Below are 17367 nucleotides of genomic sequence, written 5' to 3'. Positions count from 1 at the left end.
TTTGAAGGGATCTGGATAAACAAGCACACTGATGGGTAGAAGTAAAGATTAGTCAAAATGATCCATAAACAATGTGAAATTTTTTGAGAAGAGTGAAGGAACTATTCATAGTATTTGACCCAGCAGTCTCACATGTATCCAAAGACACAAAGAGACACCCCATATATTCCCAGGGACTGTGGTACTTTCTGTGGTAGCAACAGAGAAGATACTTGGTAAGTATCTGACAGTAGGGGAATGACTGAAAACTTTGTGGTATGTGAACAGAGGCGTGGGTGGCATTCACTATCATAAAGGGTCACTATGTTGGTCTTCCTTAATTTATTTTCTAAATCACAAAGAGATTCAGTGAATAAAGTGAATCTGGAAATGATATGGTGGAAAAACAAAGGGAATCACAACCTTTTATATAGTACAATGTAGGCTGATTTAGAAGGAGTGGGGTGGAGTCAAAGACCTGAGGGGAAAAAAAGAAAGATAAATAGAGGACAAAGGTCTTTATAAAAATGCTATGCTCAGTAGATGATACACAGCTAAAAGGCACTGAGAAGAACAGTGTTGGTGAGATTCTTTCTTCAGTCATTGAAAGAAAGAAGGGTCCAGGAGTGCATTGTGAGCATTTATATCCCAATTGCATTGCTGACTTTTTTCATGATGACTCTTTTCAATTTCTCTCTCTCTCTCTCTCTCTCTCTCTGTCTGTCTCTCTCTCTCTCTCTCTCTCTCTCTCTCTCTCTCTCTCTGTCTCTCTCTCTCTCTCTCTCTGTCTCTCTCTCTCTCTCTCTCTCTCTCTCTGTCTCTCTCTGTCACACAGATCCAATGAAAGACAGAGGTCACAAATGAGAAACCATACAGTGATAACATTATTCATTTTTCGAGGACTGACAGATGACCCACAGCTGCAAGTTCTGCTTTTTATCTTTCTTTTTTTGACGTACATGCTGAGTGTAACTGGGAACTTGACCATTATCACCCTCACTTGGGTGGATCCCCACCTTAAAACCCCCATGTATTTTTTCCTCAGGAATTATTCTTTCTTAGAATTGTTATTCACAACTGCCTGTGTTCCCAGATTCCTGTATCACATGTCAACTGGAGACTATACTGTGACCTATAACGGATGTTTTACTCAATTATTTTTTGGTCTCCTCTTTGGGGCCTCAGAATTGTATCTCCTGGCTTCCATGTCTTATGACCGTTATGTAGCCATCTGCAAACCCCTGCACTATGTAGCCATCATAAACGACAAAGTCTGTAACCAACTTCTCCTGGGTTGCTGGCTGTCTGGATTGTTGATCATTGTTCCAGTACTTGGCATGAGTCTTGAGCTAGAATTCTGTGACTCTAATATTATTGATCATTTTGCCTGTGATGTTACGCCATTGCTAGAAATCACATGCTCTGATACACAGTTCCTAGAAAGAATAGTTTTATCCTTGGCTGCATTGGCAATCTTCCTCACTTTAGGGTTAGTTGTTCTCTCTTATGCCTATATTGTTAGGACTATTCTCAGATTCCCCTCAACTGAACAAAGGAAAAAAGCCTTTTCCATTTGCTCTTCCCACGCAATTGTCGTTTCCATTACTTATGGAGCCTGCATCTTCGTCTATATCAAACCTTCTGAAAAAGGAGAAATGGCTTTGAATAAGGTGGTGACACTGCTTGCAACCTCAGTGGCACCAGTAATGAACCCCTTTATTTATACCCTGAGGAATAAGCAGGTGATACAAGCTTTTAGAGACACATTAAAAAAGATTATATTGATTTCAAAACTATGAAAGGCAATAGACATTCAGGTGAAATTAGTAAAAGAAAACCTGAATAGTTCAGAATTCTTTGTTCTGTGTCCTATGATCCAATTTAATTCTCTTACTAATGCCACATTACCCACAGATCCAAATTTCGCAGTTACTTTTATCTCTTATCCAGAAATTCTCACTGAATGAGGATTTTTCCTCCCCACTCCATCCCTCTTTCATAGATTTTCACTTGTTTTCAATGACCTCACTCAACAATTCATTGCTATGAAAGTCAGTGAACATTTTTTGGAACCATCTGTGTGATAATGAGAAACTTATTATCAAAGAATTCTCCAGTCCCCTGTTTAATATGCAATAGACATTTATTAAGCATCTATTACATACCAGCCACTAAGTTGAGTACAAAGATACTAATATGAAAAGAGAAAGACAATCTCTGCCCCATAGGAAGTTAAAATCTAATTAGGAAGACAACATACACAAAAGAAAACTGAAAAGAAGGAGGGAAAGGATAGAGACACTGCATGAGGGCATGGTGGAGAAGTCAGTCAGAGAAGTCCCAAAGTAATACAGTCAGATGAGAAATGTTTTGAGGAATGTTTGAGCTCAGCTCTCTCCTTACCTAGAAGTTTGGAATCCATGACTCCACTATCAGATCAGTCAGAGACAGAGGGTACTATTGATGTGGATTACAAAGACTGATGAGAACCTAGAGAATGATTAAGCCTTCAAAGTAATGAGCTTCCTAGGCCATGGTGGAGATGGCAGTCAGAAAATATTCAAAGTAGTGCAGCCAAGGGAAAATTCAGTTTTGTCTGATGATCCATGTTATAAAACATGAAAGCCCAAATACTGAGATCTTCTGCCTGAACACTCAAATTAGCCCTGTAAATATTGTCATCTGGAGCTTTTGACTTAAAACCTTTGAAGGTGAAAATCAATGCCTCAAAATAAAACAAATCTTCAAAGTTGAAAGTGTGAAGAGTTCCCTAAAATAAGAAATCACAAGCTATTACCTACCAGCTTTTACTAAGATGACTGTTTTTTCCCTTAGTGGCAACCTATAAATTTTCTACTTTCTTTAAAAATATCTCCTCCTTGTATTCTAGATGCAGTCATTTCTACCACTGTCTTTTACTGATCTGTAGGAGACAAACTATTGGTCATATGGCTCAAAATAAAATCTGAATAAGGGCCATAAAAGAACTTTGTTAGTATCTTCCACCACCCCCTCCCTCAAAAAAGGCCCTTTTTTTTGTCTGACAGCATATAAAGAAAAAAAAAACATTTGTCTGTTACAATTTCCTATTTCCTTGAGTTCAATCATTTCAAAAAAATGTTATTATTGACATTCATTCACAAGTATCATTCCCACTACTCAAACCTGTGGGTGTATTACCAAGTATTTTCAAGCCCTTTTGTACTCTGTTGTTTTATGTTCCCTTGAAGACAATTACTTGAGGAGAAGGTTGGATAGATTGCTGGCATTACACATATGCAACATTTGGAGGTATTACTACAGTCCACAACGTGAGCCCCCTGAACTGGTTATCCCATTTAAAGTTGGAAAATACTATATTTTTATTTTTCCTTCTATTCTATTCATTAAATACCTTTGTTGTGAATTAATTTTATCTTTTACTTGGTTAATAAAAGCAAACACATTGGTGGGGACTCATAAGCTATTATGACCTCTGCTTTTGAGTGAAGGAGCACCCACTGTGTAGACCTGGAAATACCCCTCTAACGCATAAAATGGGTCCCAAGATCAGGCTACATGGGGTTTGAGGTACTCTATTCCTTTGCATCCACTCAAAACCATAATTCTCTTCCTTTCACCACATATCATTTTATTACTAAGGCAGAGAGTACAGTTAGTTCAAATAGAAAATATTTAATAAGAATGCCACATTAATAAAAATAATAATTACATATTCCTCACATAAAATTGAGATAATAATAGACATGTTATTCATGGAAAGAGTAGATTAGCACCTAAAGAAACCTCTAGAAAGGAACCATCTATGACCATTCCGTATGCATGGAGGAATAGACAACTTGGGCTTCTAATACTGCAGGACTACTGTGCTTACTTAATGATACCATTACTTAATGATATTATTACTGCAACATTCACATTACATTTACTCCCTGCCAGTGTCTGAGAGGTTCATAAGGTTGAAGAACTGACTTGGTATTCTGCATTTTTCTGGCTTATCTAAGACATTGCACTTTATTTTTTATAATTCAAATGGGAGGGATATTCAAACGCAGATGCAAATTCTTAGTGTCATTATGGTCTTTCTCTCCCAGGTTTAGCAAGGAAGTAATTTTAATTACTCTGTCAAAACAAAAATGAATGCGAGTGATTCAGAGTGAAACTGGGAGAGAAAGGAACAAAGGGAGGAAATTTATAAGAGGATAAAATGCTGAGAATTAGTAATACTCAGTAATCAGGGAGGTTGTTGGAATATTGTGAGAAAGATATAGCATTAACATAATTGATTATAAAAAATCAAATAGTTGCTTTTCCATTACTCTGCCCAAAAGGAATGAGATTTTCCATAGAAAAGGTGTTTCCCTTAAGCACTGGCCTTTATTTGAGGGGATGGAAGCAGGTGGTGTGACATAATGTCAACCTCTCTAGAAATACAATAGTCAGTCAGGACTACAATCCTGACTTCATAGTAACTTTCAAAAAGCCTTTGCCAGATATATTGTTTCCATCATACGTATCATTTCTGCCGAATGTCTTGTATATATACACTGTTTGCATTACTTCTGACAGACCCTCCTTCATTAAATGCAAAAGCAGTTCTGGATGATTCTCCATGGAATTTGTGATCACCACTGGGCAAAGCTCCACTGTACATGTGGTTATACGTCTCCTTTCTGATTCCAGCTTCCAGCTTCATCTAAACTCCGCGCTATTGGGTCATCATCTTCTGTGTGGAAAGGTTGAAAATTGCCCTGCTCTTTTGGTCCACAGGTTGATTGGAACTCATCATACCTATTCTCTGGCTTTCCCTAGTTCTTTTACAATTTTTTGTTGTTCAGTCACTTCAGTGGTATTTGACTCTTTGTGTCCTCATCTGGGGTTTTGTTAGCAAAGATATTAGAGTAGTTTGCCATTTCCTTCTCCAGATCATTTTACAAATATGGAAACTGAGGGAAACAGGGTAAAGTGATATACCCAGGATCACATATCTAACAAGTACCTGAGGCCAGTTGTAAACTCAACAAAATGAGTCTTCTTGACTCAGGCCTCTATCCACTGCACTGACTAGCTGGCCTTCTAGTAATCTTTAACACTCTAGACCATGGATAGAAAATGTCCTTCCTAGATGGAGGGAAAACATTTTCACCTTTTCACTTTCTCTTATATCTTTTCTTTTCCTTTCTTTTCTTTTACTACATGATAAAAAACGCCCTAATTTCACTCCAGAAGTGCAGATGTAAAGGGATCAGGGAAGGCCACAAAAAGACTCTGGAAGACACAAATAGTCTAATAGTCTGAGAAGGAATTGAACTTGATATTTTGGTGGAACCCTCACCTTGCTACAGGGTCCTTACACAATCCCATCCAAACCCATCCTGTAACCATGTAATTCTGTATGCATCCCATAAGGCAAACACACTTTGTTGTAGCTGCACAAGTATCCTCCTCCGTAGCAGACTTGCCCTGTCTGTATAATACATTGGTTTTGATTGTCAAGTAAAACATTTCTCAGGAACTAAATGAGTGAACCTCTTTTTCCCAGGAGCAGGATTACTAAATCTCATTCTCTATCCCATGAATTTCCCATTTGGACCAAAAGAGTAATGTTAGTCTGCCTCTTCCATGTCTTTCTACAAGAAATCTCTCAGTTCCCTGATTGCTGCCATCTTCTGTTCTGGACTTATTTATCCTCAGGCTGTTGACAAACACAGTACAATAAGTACGTGCCTCTTCCTCAAAGCAGACCTTTCCAATGTGTGGGATAAAAGATCATTCCTATATAATTGTCTCATCTTTAGAAAATTTAAAATAATTTAATATCCTGGATATTGGTATGACTTCTGAACTAGAAAAAAGCAAGGACAATTATTACAATAACTGCTGGGTTTCCAGAAAGATAATGAAAAGTGGGGCACACATTCTACACTGATGTGAAGATTTACTTTTGAACATCTTCAATGTATGAATTTGCTTTGTTTATATAAATACTTTTATGAGGGCTCTTTTTCAAATTTGCTCAATGATGAGGGAAAGAGAGAAGAAAAGAAACTTGATTGTTCATTGGAAAAATAAATTTAAAATAAAAAACAAAAATAAAATTTCATTTTAATTTTGAAAGAGAATAGACAGCAGGGTCACTTTTAGTTACAATGCTAATAATCTAACAATCTCTTTTTTTTAACTTTAATTCATTGAGGATTGTGTCTCTGCTTCAGAGACTCACTCTCATTCAGGGTAGGCAGTCCATATGTCTCCCTATTTGCCTCTAATGAGCAAACCAAAGATCCAGGATCTCCTATTTTCTCAATTCCAAAAGCACTTCTCTTTCATGTAGATGAGTATATTTAGAAGAGAAGTAAGGTAGTTAAGACATAAGGAAGCTAGCTGGTATAGTGGATAGAACACCAGTCCTGGAATCAGAAAGATCTGAGTTTAAATCTGGCCTTAAACACTTACTAGCTGTGTAGTGCTAGGTAACTTACTTAACCCCTATTTGCTCTTTTTCCTCTGTAAAACAGAGACACACTGGAGAAGGAAATGGCAAGTCACTACAGTAAATTTTTCAAGAGTACCCTGAACAACAACAAAAAGTGGTATAGATGATAGTGACAAGAGGAAGGGTATCTTGCGAAGTCTTACTCCTGCCTTTACTATGAATATTTGGCTAGGAAAACTACATCCTTTTCAAGCTTTGAACTCTTCTTTAACCATTAGGGTTATGGTGATGGTAGGAACAGCTCTGTGGTGCTGTGGACAGAGCACTAGTGCAGGAGTCAGGAGGATCTGAGTTCAAATCTCACTTCAGACACTTGACACTCACTAGCTGTGTGACCTTGGGCAAGTCACTTAATCCCAATTACCTCCTCCTGGGTCATCTCCAGTTATCCTGATGTATATATTGTCACTGGATTCAGATGCCTCTGCAGGAGAAGTGAGGCTGGTGACCTGCAGAGTCCTGCCTCACTCAAAACAAATCAAGTGCAAGTGATGTCATTATTTCTCTGATGGCATGATCTTCTTAGAAAATGAAGGATGAATACACACATGTGGTGGTGGGGGTGGTCGTTCATTTGTTTTAGCCTTGTTTACATTTGAGGTTGTCTTGGCAAAGATAGTAGACTAGTTTGCCATTTCCTTTTCCAGCTCATTTTATATATGAGGAACTGAAACAGAGTTAAGTGACATACCCAGGGCCATAGAGCTAGTAAGTGTCTGAGGTCAGTTTTGAACTCAGGAAAAAGGGCCTTCCTTTTTTCAGACTCACCACTCTATCTACTGCCCCACCTTGCTACCACACTATTTCTACATCAATAAGTTACTATTACATTATTTGGAAGCCAAAAGATTGTTATCCCTCATTAAAAATAAGACAACAGAATTTCTGGGAGTCAAGATGGCAGAATAAGTATCAAATTGCTGCCACTCTCCCACAATCTCCTCCAAACATCCACAAAATAAAGCCCCAAATCAAAGTCTGGAATAAACAATATCAAAAAGACAGAGTGAAAGAATATCTTAGCCTAAGAAACTTGGAGGAGCAGCAAGAAAGTTCCATATGACTTGACTGAAAGGGGAGCACCACTGAGGATAAGAGTCTCAGCAAGCCAGTTGCAGTCTTCACCTCAGCAGACCAGTGGAAGATGCTGAACTGAAACATGGTGGAGCACATAAGTGCCAACACCAGGACCCCTCCCCACATGCCTTAAAGTAGCCAAGGGAACTGACAGATACCAGATACAACAACCACCAAGTGTTTCAATAAAGCCTTGTGTATACACCTGTCCTCCATCTACTGGATCTCTACTTTCTTTGGTGTAATCCTGAGGAAACACAGGAAAAACCCCACCTAGCCACAGTTGATGGCAGATATTGCAACTAGGAACTAAGCTCAACTCCAGTAAGCTGCCAGACCCGGACGGTTTCCAGCATGTACAGCCAAGCCCCACCCAACTCATGCAGTACAGTACCATACATGAGGGTCCCAGGACAGCATCAGTACAGCACCAGGTAAAGAGCCATAGCCTAAAGAGATGAGCACAAGAAGAGGGAGACAGTACCCCTCCCATTCTGGGAACAATCTCAGCTTTTAAGAAAGACAAATGGTGAGGTAGGGGATTGGCAGAAAACAATAATGAAAACAAGTAATCAGACCATAGAAAGTTATAATGGTGATAGGGAATACCAAGACACACACTCAGAATAGACAACAATGTCAAAGCATTTATGCAAAAAATTCCAAAGAAAAATAGGAAGTGATCTCAATCTCAGGAAGATCTCATGGAAATGATAAAAAAAAAAGCCCTCAAAAGTCATATAAGAGAGATTTAAGAAAAATTGGGAAAAGAAATTAGAGTAAAAAATGCGAGACTATTATGTCAAAAGTGCCTGCAAAATTGCTTAAAGTATAATTGCCAAAATGAAAAAGGAGATATAAAAATGCACCAAAGAAAACAACACCTTAAAGAATAAAATTGAGGGGGGTAGGAGCAGAACCAAGAGGGCAGAGTAAAAGAACAGACCTGCTCTAGCTCTCCCTCCCATACCCCATAAAATACCTGTAAAAATGATTCTAAACAAATTCTAGAGCATCAGAAGCCACAAAATGACAAAGTGAAAGAGATTTCCAGCCCAAGGCAGCCTGGAAGGCCCACAGGAAAGGTGTATTGCACAAGGTTCAGAACACAAAAAAGCCCAGCCTTGGCCGTGTGTGGCACAGACAGGACCAGAGCAGGCTTCAGTGTGCAGAATCACAGGCAGCAGCTGCAGTTCCAAGATTTCTCAACCCACAAACACCAATGACAGCTTCAAAGTTCAGTGAGAAAGCTCTTTCACCTGGGTGAGAAGGGAGCAGGTTCCTGCCCTAACCCCAGCCCCAGGAAGTCAGCAATAGTGTCCATTTTAGGAGCTGTCAGTCTAAAGATCCTTAGGGAATTGAGCTGCTGATCTGGATCTCAGCCCTGAGTGGTGGTCCTGGGGTGAGGAGGATCACTGAGTGGTGGAGATGATGGAGGTTCTGGATAAGGAATTCTACTCACAAATGTGGGGGAGAAGAATGCTTGTGGTTGTTCCCAGACAAGAACACAGGCCAGGAGAGGAGTAAACTCCTCTCCCTTGACTGTGACACCTTGTCAATGAGAACTTATACATCCCCAGAGTATACCCTCCACTTGACAAAGGACTCAAAATCAAGTAATGACTTGGGAAATGCCCCCAAAAGAGCAAAGAAATAACACTATACAAAATTATTTTTTTGGTGGACAGATATTTTCTTCCATCCTTTCAGATGAAGAAGAACAATGCATACCATCAGAGGAAGACAAAAAATTCAAGACTTCTGTATCCAAAACCTCCAAAAAATATGCAATTGTCTCAGGCCATGGAAGAGTTAAAAAGATTTTGAAAATCAAGTAAGAGAGGTGGAGCAAAAATTGGGAAGAGAAATGAGAGTGATGCAAAAAAATCATGAAAAGTGAGTCAACAACTTGCTAAAGGTGACCCAAAAAATGCTGAAGAAAACTCCTTTAAACATAGACTTATCCAAATGGTAAAACAGCTCTAAAATTCCAGTGAGGAGAAGAATGATTCAAAATATCAGAATTAGCCAAATGGAAAAGGAGGTTTAAAAGCTCACTGAACAAAATAGTTCCTTAAAAATTTGAATGGAGCAGATGACTTCATAAGAAACCAAGAAATTACAAAATAGAACCAAAAGAATGAAAAAATAGGAGACAATGTGAAGTATCTCATTGGAAAAACAAGTGACCTGGAAAATAGATCCAGAAGAGACAATGTAAAAATTATGGGACTACCTGAAAGCCATGATGAAAAAAAATAGCTGGACATCATCTTATCATGAAATTATTAAGGAAAGCTACCCTGATATTCTAGAACCAGAGGGCAAAATGTATAATGAAAGAAACCAATGATCACTTTCTGAAAGAGATCCAAAAAGCAAAACTCTTAGGAATACTGTAGCCAAATTCCCATGTCAAGGAGAAAATATTCCAAGCAACCAGAAAGAAACAATTTAAACCACTGTGGAAATACAATCAGGATAACACAAGATCTAGCAGCTTCCTCATTAAGGGATTGAAGGATTTGGGATATGATATTCCAGAAATCAAAGGAACTAGGGTTAAAACCAAGAATCACCTACCCAGCAAAACTGAGTGGTTTAGGGGAAATATGGTCATTCAATGAAACAGAGGACTTTCAAGTATTTTTGATGAGAAGACCAGAGCTGAATTTGACTTTCAAACATAAAAATCAAGAGAAGCTTGAAAACTCAAACAGGAAATAGAAATCATAAAGTACTTACTAAAGTTGAACTATTTACATTTCTACATGGAAAGATGATATTTGTAACTCTTGAGACTTTCCTCAGTACTAGTGTAGTTGGAGGGATTACTGACATACATGCATAAATACATACATAAATACATGTATATATATATGTATATATATGTATATATACATAGTCAGAGGGCACAAGGAAAGTTGAATAGGAAGGGATGATATCTAAAAACTAAAATTAAGGGATGAAAGAGAAAAATATGGGGAAGTGAAAGGGAGAGATGGAATGGGCAAATTATCTCTCATAAAAGAGGCCAGAAAAAGCTTTTTCAACAGAAGAGAAAAATCTATCTTACACTACAGGAAAGTAGGGGAGAAGGGGATAAGTGAGGTGTAGGGGTGTATAATAGAAGTGAGGGCAAATGGGAGGAGGGAATAATTAAAAGTAAACATTTTTGGAGAGGGACAAAGTCAAAAGAGAGAATAGAATAAATGGGGGGCAGGATAGGATGGAGAGAAATATAGTTAGCCTTTCACAACATGACTTTATTATGGAAGTCTTTTGCATGACTACACACATATGGCCTATATTGAATTGCTTGTGGGGATAATAGGGAGGAAGTGAGAAAAGTTGGAACTCAAAGTTTTAGGAACAAATGTTGAGAATTGTCTTTGCAAGCAAATAGGAAATAAAAAATACAGATAATGGGGTATAGAAATTTCCTACAAGGAGAGAGATGGGGATAAGGGATGGCAGAGGTGTGATAGAAGGGAGGGTAGATTGGGGCTTTGAAGGGGTAATCAGAATGTGTGGTGTCTTGGGGTGAGGGAGGGGAGAGATGGGGAGAGAATTTGGAACTCAGAATCTAGTGGAAATGAATGTTGAAAACTAAAAATAAATGAATAAATTAAAGTTTCAAAAAAAATGGCCCAAGTGAAGTACAATAAGATGGCAGCATAAAGGTAGGAACTAGCCTGAATTCTCTCCAAAATCTCTCAAAATACCTTTAAATAATTGTTTAATTAAAATATTAAATAATAGTATTGTAATCGACTATAGAAAAAGATATAAAATAGGCAGTTGTACAACCATTACCACAAGGAATGGAAAAGTACAAACAGCATCAAACAGTGGTTTGGTACAGATAACTAAATAATGATTACAATAGAGATTCATTAGTGACTTTAGAACTTAGGTGTCCCAAGGGTCCTTTCATTTGTGAACACCGTTAGTCCCTATGCACCTATAGCACACTGGACAGATGAAAGAAATATCCTCTGCTGTTAGTGTGCAGTTTGGACAGAAAGTTGTCTCCCGACCCAGACAGGTCAGATCATGAGATCCAAACAATTTTCTTTCCAAAAGTTCAGTCTTTCTTTGTAGCAACATACAGCTCATACAAATGTTTCCTGCATTTAATGCAGGACAGGATCTTTGATATAGCCTCCATTTAGAGTTGGTAATGAGAAACAGGATTAGTATATTTCAGAAGATGGGAACCTAGGATAAACTCCATTGGGTCTGTTATTGTGATGTCATTGGGTTACGAGATAAAGTGGCCAGAAGTACACATATGTTTTTCCACTAAATTGTGGTTGCTCAGCTTTGAGGCATTTTAAGAGTAATTGGGTAAAAAACTTCTCACTGAGACCTGACGTATGGACAGGAAAGTAAGTAAACTACTGAATGGTAATATCACTAATCCTCCTCCCCCCCACTCTTTTTTAAGTTGTAGGGATAGAATAGATGCAGCAGTTTCCCTACACTGGAACACAGACGTGAGACCTGTCAATAGAAAGAAAAAAGTAAGGAAGAGGAACGGGGAAAAAGCACTAGAAGACTGGGGAAAGTATTAGAGACATAGTAGAGAGTGGAGAGAAGCCCCCTTAAAACACTAATGGGAACCTTTGGTAATTGGAACTTTTCCTTAAGCTAAATCTTCCCTTCAGTTCTTTGAAAAGACTCACAGATAAAAAGTCCAGAGGACATCTAGGAAGTACAGAGGAGGGCAGCTAAGAGATGATAGTCAGGCATGTCCATCTCTTCAGGACCCAATGGACTATACTGTCAAAGGTGTTTTCTTGCAAAAGAACCTGAAATGATTTACCATTTCCTTCCCTAGTGGATCCTTTTGTCAAGGAAAGAGAGGTTAAGTGACTTGTCCAAGCTCGCAAAGCTAAGAATAGACAGAAAATGGATTTGAACTCAGCTCTTGCTGACTTCAGGCCCAGACCTCTATCCACTGAGCAACCAACTGCTTCTAAGGTAAGAGAGAGGCATGTGGAAAATTTGGTTCAAAATGAAAAAATATTACTAGTAGAAGTGAGGTAAAAGATAAAGAATAACAGTGTTAGAACTCAGGGTTTGCAGCTGTGGGTGGAGATTAAATGGCCTTACAGTTAGTTGTCCACAGGAGAGTAATTTTCTTCATTCCAAATAGAAGTTGAAACGAAAATATCAAGGAAATCACTAGAAAGGTTGTGGATGCCTTGTAAATATAATTGGGAGTGGAGAGATGCTTTCTGAGCAGAGACCCACTTAGAACAAATGGACCTGTGCCCTGCAATGTACTCATCTGAGATGCATGTGGTAGGGGCAGGTGGACTCCCTCTATAGGAGATTGTACTTCCTCCCAGCAAAATTATTGTCCCCCCATCACTTCATGCTTCTCCAGCATCATGCTGTACAACTGTCCTCCCTGGGTCCTATTTAACATTTTCTCCTTTCCTAAGTACTCTTTCCTCCACCACATTAATTGACCTAATTGCCAAAGAAGTTTATGATTTTACCTTCTATAGGAAGACTTTCTCCTCCCTTCACACTAGCATTTCTGGTAAGACAGACATCTACACTATCTCTCCAATGATAAATTTACACTACACACCATACTAGTTCTGTTTCCCATTGCAAACCCAGAGAATAGATTTCCCTCTGGTTGTGCTTGCCATCTGGGTCAGTAAGGCCATGTCTTTGCAAAACATTTTTAGAAAACACGTGCTCAGAAAGAGTAAAATGCAACTAGGAAATCAGGTCTCCTAGGTCTTAGACAAGGCAGCAGTGAGTGTGGAACCAGGCTAGTGCATGGTGGACTCATTCAGGTGCAGGTGAATCAAGGTAGCTATTCCTAATGAACTTCTGGTACTTTAGTTGCATGTCCCTAAAGGATATTGGGATGTAGAGAGAATTGTTGCTGGAGCTGGTGGGCACTGATGCTTTCCACTAAGGCTTAGACATTAACATTTATTATTGCTCTAAATCCTAGCCATGATTTCCCCTTGTAATACCACCCATCCCCACCCCCCAGCAATCTCAGCATTAGATAACATGTCTGTGATGCTGTTTTCTGAGCTGTCACATTCAGAGAAGATAAAACTTCATAAGGAGAAACCAGAAGGACTTAGAGTTTGTGTGGTCTGGTTATATAGCAGTCTGGTTTTATGACAGAGAAAAGAGCCCAGAGGTGATGGGAAGTTAAAGAGAAGAAATTGAATTTTCAGAGATTACTGTATGCACAGAATTACTCCTGGAACATGTTAAGTTCAAAGTGTGTACACTGTGAAAATATATAAAACCAAGAACCATTTTCCTGTTTAAGCAATCCTAAGATAACTGAAAATTAGCAATAACCATTAAAATGTGAAAAAAAATTAAATGAAATTCAAACTAAAAGAACTCATGAAGACACTGAGGTATTATCTGACACAGCGCACTTAGTGACAAAGGTCAAATAATGAAAGTACATAATTTGGAATGGATCTGGAAAAATAACCACATTAATGCTTGATTGCTAGAAGGAAAGAATGGTTGAAAAGATCCACAAAACAATTTGAAATTTTCTGATAAAAGTGAAGAAAATATTCATAGTCTGTGAGTCATTTATGTCACCACTGTGCATATATCCAAAGGAGGTGAAAGAGAAAAAGTCACCACATATATTCCAAGATGTCATGGTACTTTCTGTGGTAGCAACAAAGTGGATATGAAGTGAATGACTGTCAGACGGGCAATGGCTGAAAACTTCGTGGGATGTTAACAGAAACATATTTGATATAGATGATGCCTGTGTTGATCTTCCTTCACATTGTTTTCTAAGTCACAAAGTGAATCAGTGAAGTGAGTATGCTTGAAAATAAGTATGGTGTGAAAACAGAAGGAATCAACACAAACTTTTTAGAGGATACAAAGTAAATTGGATTGGGAAGAACTGGGGCAGAGGCAAGGAGCTGGAGTTGGGGAGAAGAAAGATAGCTGGGGGAAAAAGTCTTTAGAAAAATGCTGTCTTCAGTAGCTGGTTTTTAGCAATAGAAAGAAAAAGGTGGATTCTTAGTATTTTTATCCAAATTGCATTGCTGACTTACTTAATGATCTCTCTCTCTCTGTCTCTTTCTCCCTCTCATACAGATCCATCAAAAGACAGACATCAAAAATGAGAAACCATACACTGATAACATTATTCATTTTTCGAGGACTAACAGATGACCCTCAGGTGCAAGTTCTGCTCTTTATCTTTCTTTTTCTGACCTACATGCTGAGTGTTACTGGGAACCTAACCATTATCACCCTCACCTGGGTGGATCCCCACCTTAAAACCCCCATGTACTTTTTCCTTAGAAATTATTCCTTCTTAGAATTGTCATTCACAACTGTCTGTATTCCCAGATTCCTGTACCATATGTCAAGTGGGGATTATACTGTGACCTATAATGCATGTTTCACTCAATTATTTTTTGGTATCCTCTTTGGGGCTTCAGAATTTTTTCTCTTAGCAGCCATGTCTTATGATCGCTACGTAGCCATCTGCAAACCCCTGCACTATGCAACCATTATAAACAACAGAGTCTGTAACCAGCTTCTGTTTGGTTGTTGGTTATCTGGGTTGATGGTCATCCTTCCAATCCTTGGTGAGGGTCTTGAGTTACAATTCTGTCAAAACAATATTATCGATCATTTTGTCTGTGATGTATCACCATTGTTGGAGATATCATGCTCCAATACACAGTTCCTAGAAAGAATGCTTTTAACCTTGGCTGTATTGACACTCATCATCACCTTAGTGTTAGTGGTTCTATCTTATGCCTATATTATCAGGACTATTCTGAGATTCCCCTCAGCTGAACAGAGAAAAAAAGCCTTTTCCACTTGTTCCTCCCACATGATTGTTGTCTCCATGACTTATGGCACCTGCATCTTCATCTATATCAAACCTTCTGAAAAAGAAGGGGTGGCTTTGAATAAGGTGGTGGCAGTACTAGCAACCTCAGTGGCGCCAGTAATGAACCCCTTTATTTATACCCTGAGGAATAAACAAGTGATACAAGCTTTTAGGGACACACTCAAAAGGATTGTACTAACTTCAAAGCTGTAAGAGGTCATTGAAATTCAAGTGTAATTACTGAAATTCTTTGTTCTGTTTCCTATGACCCAATTTTATTTTCTTACTAATGCCACTTTACCCACAGATCCAAACTTCACAGCTCCTTTTCTCTCTTGCCAAAAAATCTTCACTTTTTATGGATTTCCCCTCCTCACTCCATCCCTCTTTCAGATGTTTTTACTTCCTTTCCAACTCCTCACTCACTCCTTCATTTAAATAACATCTTTAGAAGTTTTTTAGAAGGAACTACTTTAACAAAGAAATTTTGAGCCCCTTACTTAATAGTCAATATACATTTATTAAGTGTCTATTATATACCAGTTACTGTGCTAGGCACAAAGATATAGATATGAAAAAAGGAACACAATCTCTGGCCCACCAGAAGTTAAAATCTATTTAGGAATACAGACACAATAGATACCTGAGCAGTAGGAGGGACAGTAAAGGTAGCCTGAATCCTTAAGGGCATGTTACAGAAGTCAGTCAAAAATCACAGTCTCAGTCAGCTGAGAAATGTACGATGAATATTTGAGGTCAGCTCTCTCCTTAACTGAAGGTTTGGAGTTCATGGCTCCACCACCCAATCAATCAGAGGTAGAGAAGAGGATGAGGTGAACTACAAACACTGATGAGATCCTTCAGGATGATGAAGTCTTCCCAATAGTAAGCTTCCTGGAGTATGGTGGAGATGTCAGTGTGAGAATACTCAAACTAGATCAGCCAAGTGAGAAATCAGCTTTGCTTGCCAAGTCATGTTATAAAATATGAAAGCCCAAATACTGAGATCTCCTGCTTCACGAGGAGCTTTTGGTTTAAAACCTTGGAAGATAAAAGCCAAAGCCTCAAAGTAAAACACATCTTCAAGACTGAAAATATAGAGGGTTCCCCTAAAATAAGAAATCCAAACTTGTTACTTTCCAACTTTTAATAGCACATCTGTTTTTCCTTGAGTATCAACCTGTGAATTTTTCTTCTTCCTTTAAAAATAATCCCTTCTCCTTGCATTCCAGACTGACTCATTTTTAGCAGGATGTTTTACTGATCTGTAAGTGATAAATTGTTGTTCAGATGCTCAAAAATTAAAACTGAATAAGGGTCATAGAAGATCTTTGTTAGTTACTTTCCTCAAAAAAGATGCATTTTGGAGGCTGTTCCTTAAGGTCTTAGAGAAGGGCACACCCAGTGGTCAATCACCTTCATCCAGACACCTCTTGTCAAGATCACCAGACCAAGGATCCTATAAGAAGATTCTTTCCAGACCTCACCACGTTAGAGTCCTTCACCAGTGAGTGAGCAAACATGGCTCCCTGGAAGTAGGTAGGGCAGCTAAAGGAATGCTCCATGGGATCAACCCCAATTCACCACTGAAATACAGAATCAATCTGGTTTTTTGTTTCATTGGGGAGTAGTTTGTACATGCCTTTCAGAATCAGGCCTTTACATGCAGGAAGAGATTCTTTAACCCAATTACCAAGCTCTAAAGAGGAAATTGGCTTAATTTTGAAGAAGCTGTAGGAAACAGACACAGAAATATGCCATTTTTGGATGGATAAACCTCTCCAATGATGCTTGAATGCATCTGGGATCTCTGTCACTAAATGGAGCAATATCACACTATGCATATATCTCAAAAGAAATCAAAGAAAGAGAGAAGGGAGCCACAGCTATAAACGGAGTTTTAGCAGCTCTTTTGGCAGCAAAAGCCCCTGAAAACCAAGGA

General features: G+C 38.6%; 2 protein-coding genes across 2 annotated transcripts; both read left to right on the top strand.

The window, feature by feature from the left end:
• The first annotated feature begins 839 nt into the window (after positions 1–839).
• LOC140531449 (olfactory receptor 6C2-like) lies at positions 840–1778 on the top strand. Its single transcript, XM_072650390.1, has one exon. It carries the CDS (start codon positions 840–842, stop codon positions 1776–1778), a length of 939 nt encoding a protein of 312 aa, XP_072506491.1.
• A 12907-nt stretch (positions 1779–14685) lies between these two features.
• On the top strand, positions 14686–15638 carry LOC140531450 (olfactory receptor 6C2-like). The gene has a single exon (XM_072650391.1). It carries the CDS (start codon positions 14700–14702, stop codon positions 15636–15638), a length of 939 nt encoding a protein of 312 aa, XP_072506492.1. The 5' UTR covers positions 14686–14699.
• The last annotated feature ends 1729 nt before the right edge of the window (positions 15639–17367 follow it).

This window comes from Notamacropus eugenii, chromosome 3 (assembly GCF_028372415.1).
Source record: "Notamacropus eugenii isolate mMacEug1 chromosome 3, mMacEug1.pri_v2, whole genome shotgun sequence".
Taxonomy (NCBI): domain Eukaryota; kingdom Metazoa; phylum Chordata; class Mammalia; order Diprotodontia; family Macropodidae; genus Notamacropus; species Notamacropus eugenii.
Note: the sequence above shows the minus strand (reverse complement) of the source record. Positions and strands in the feature narration are given on the sequence as shown.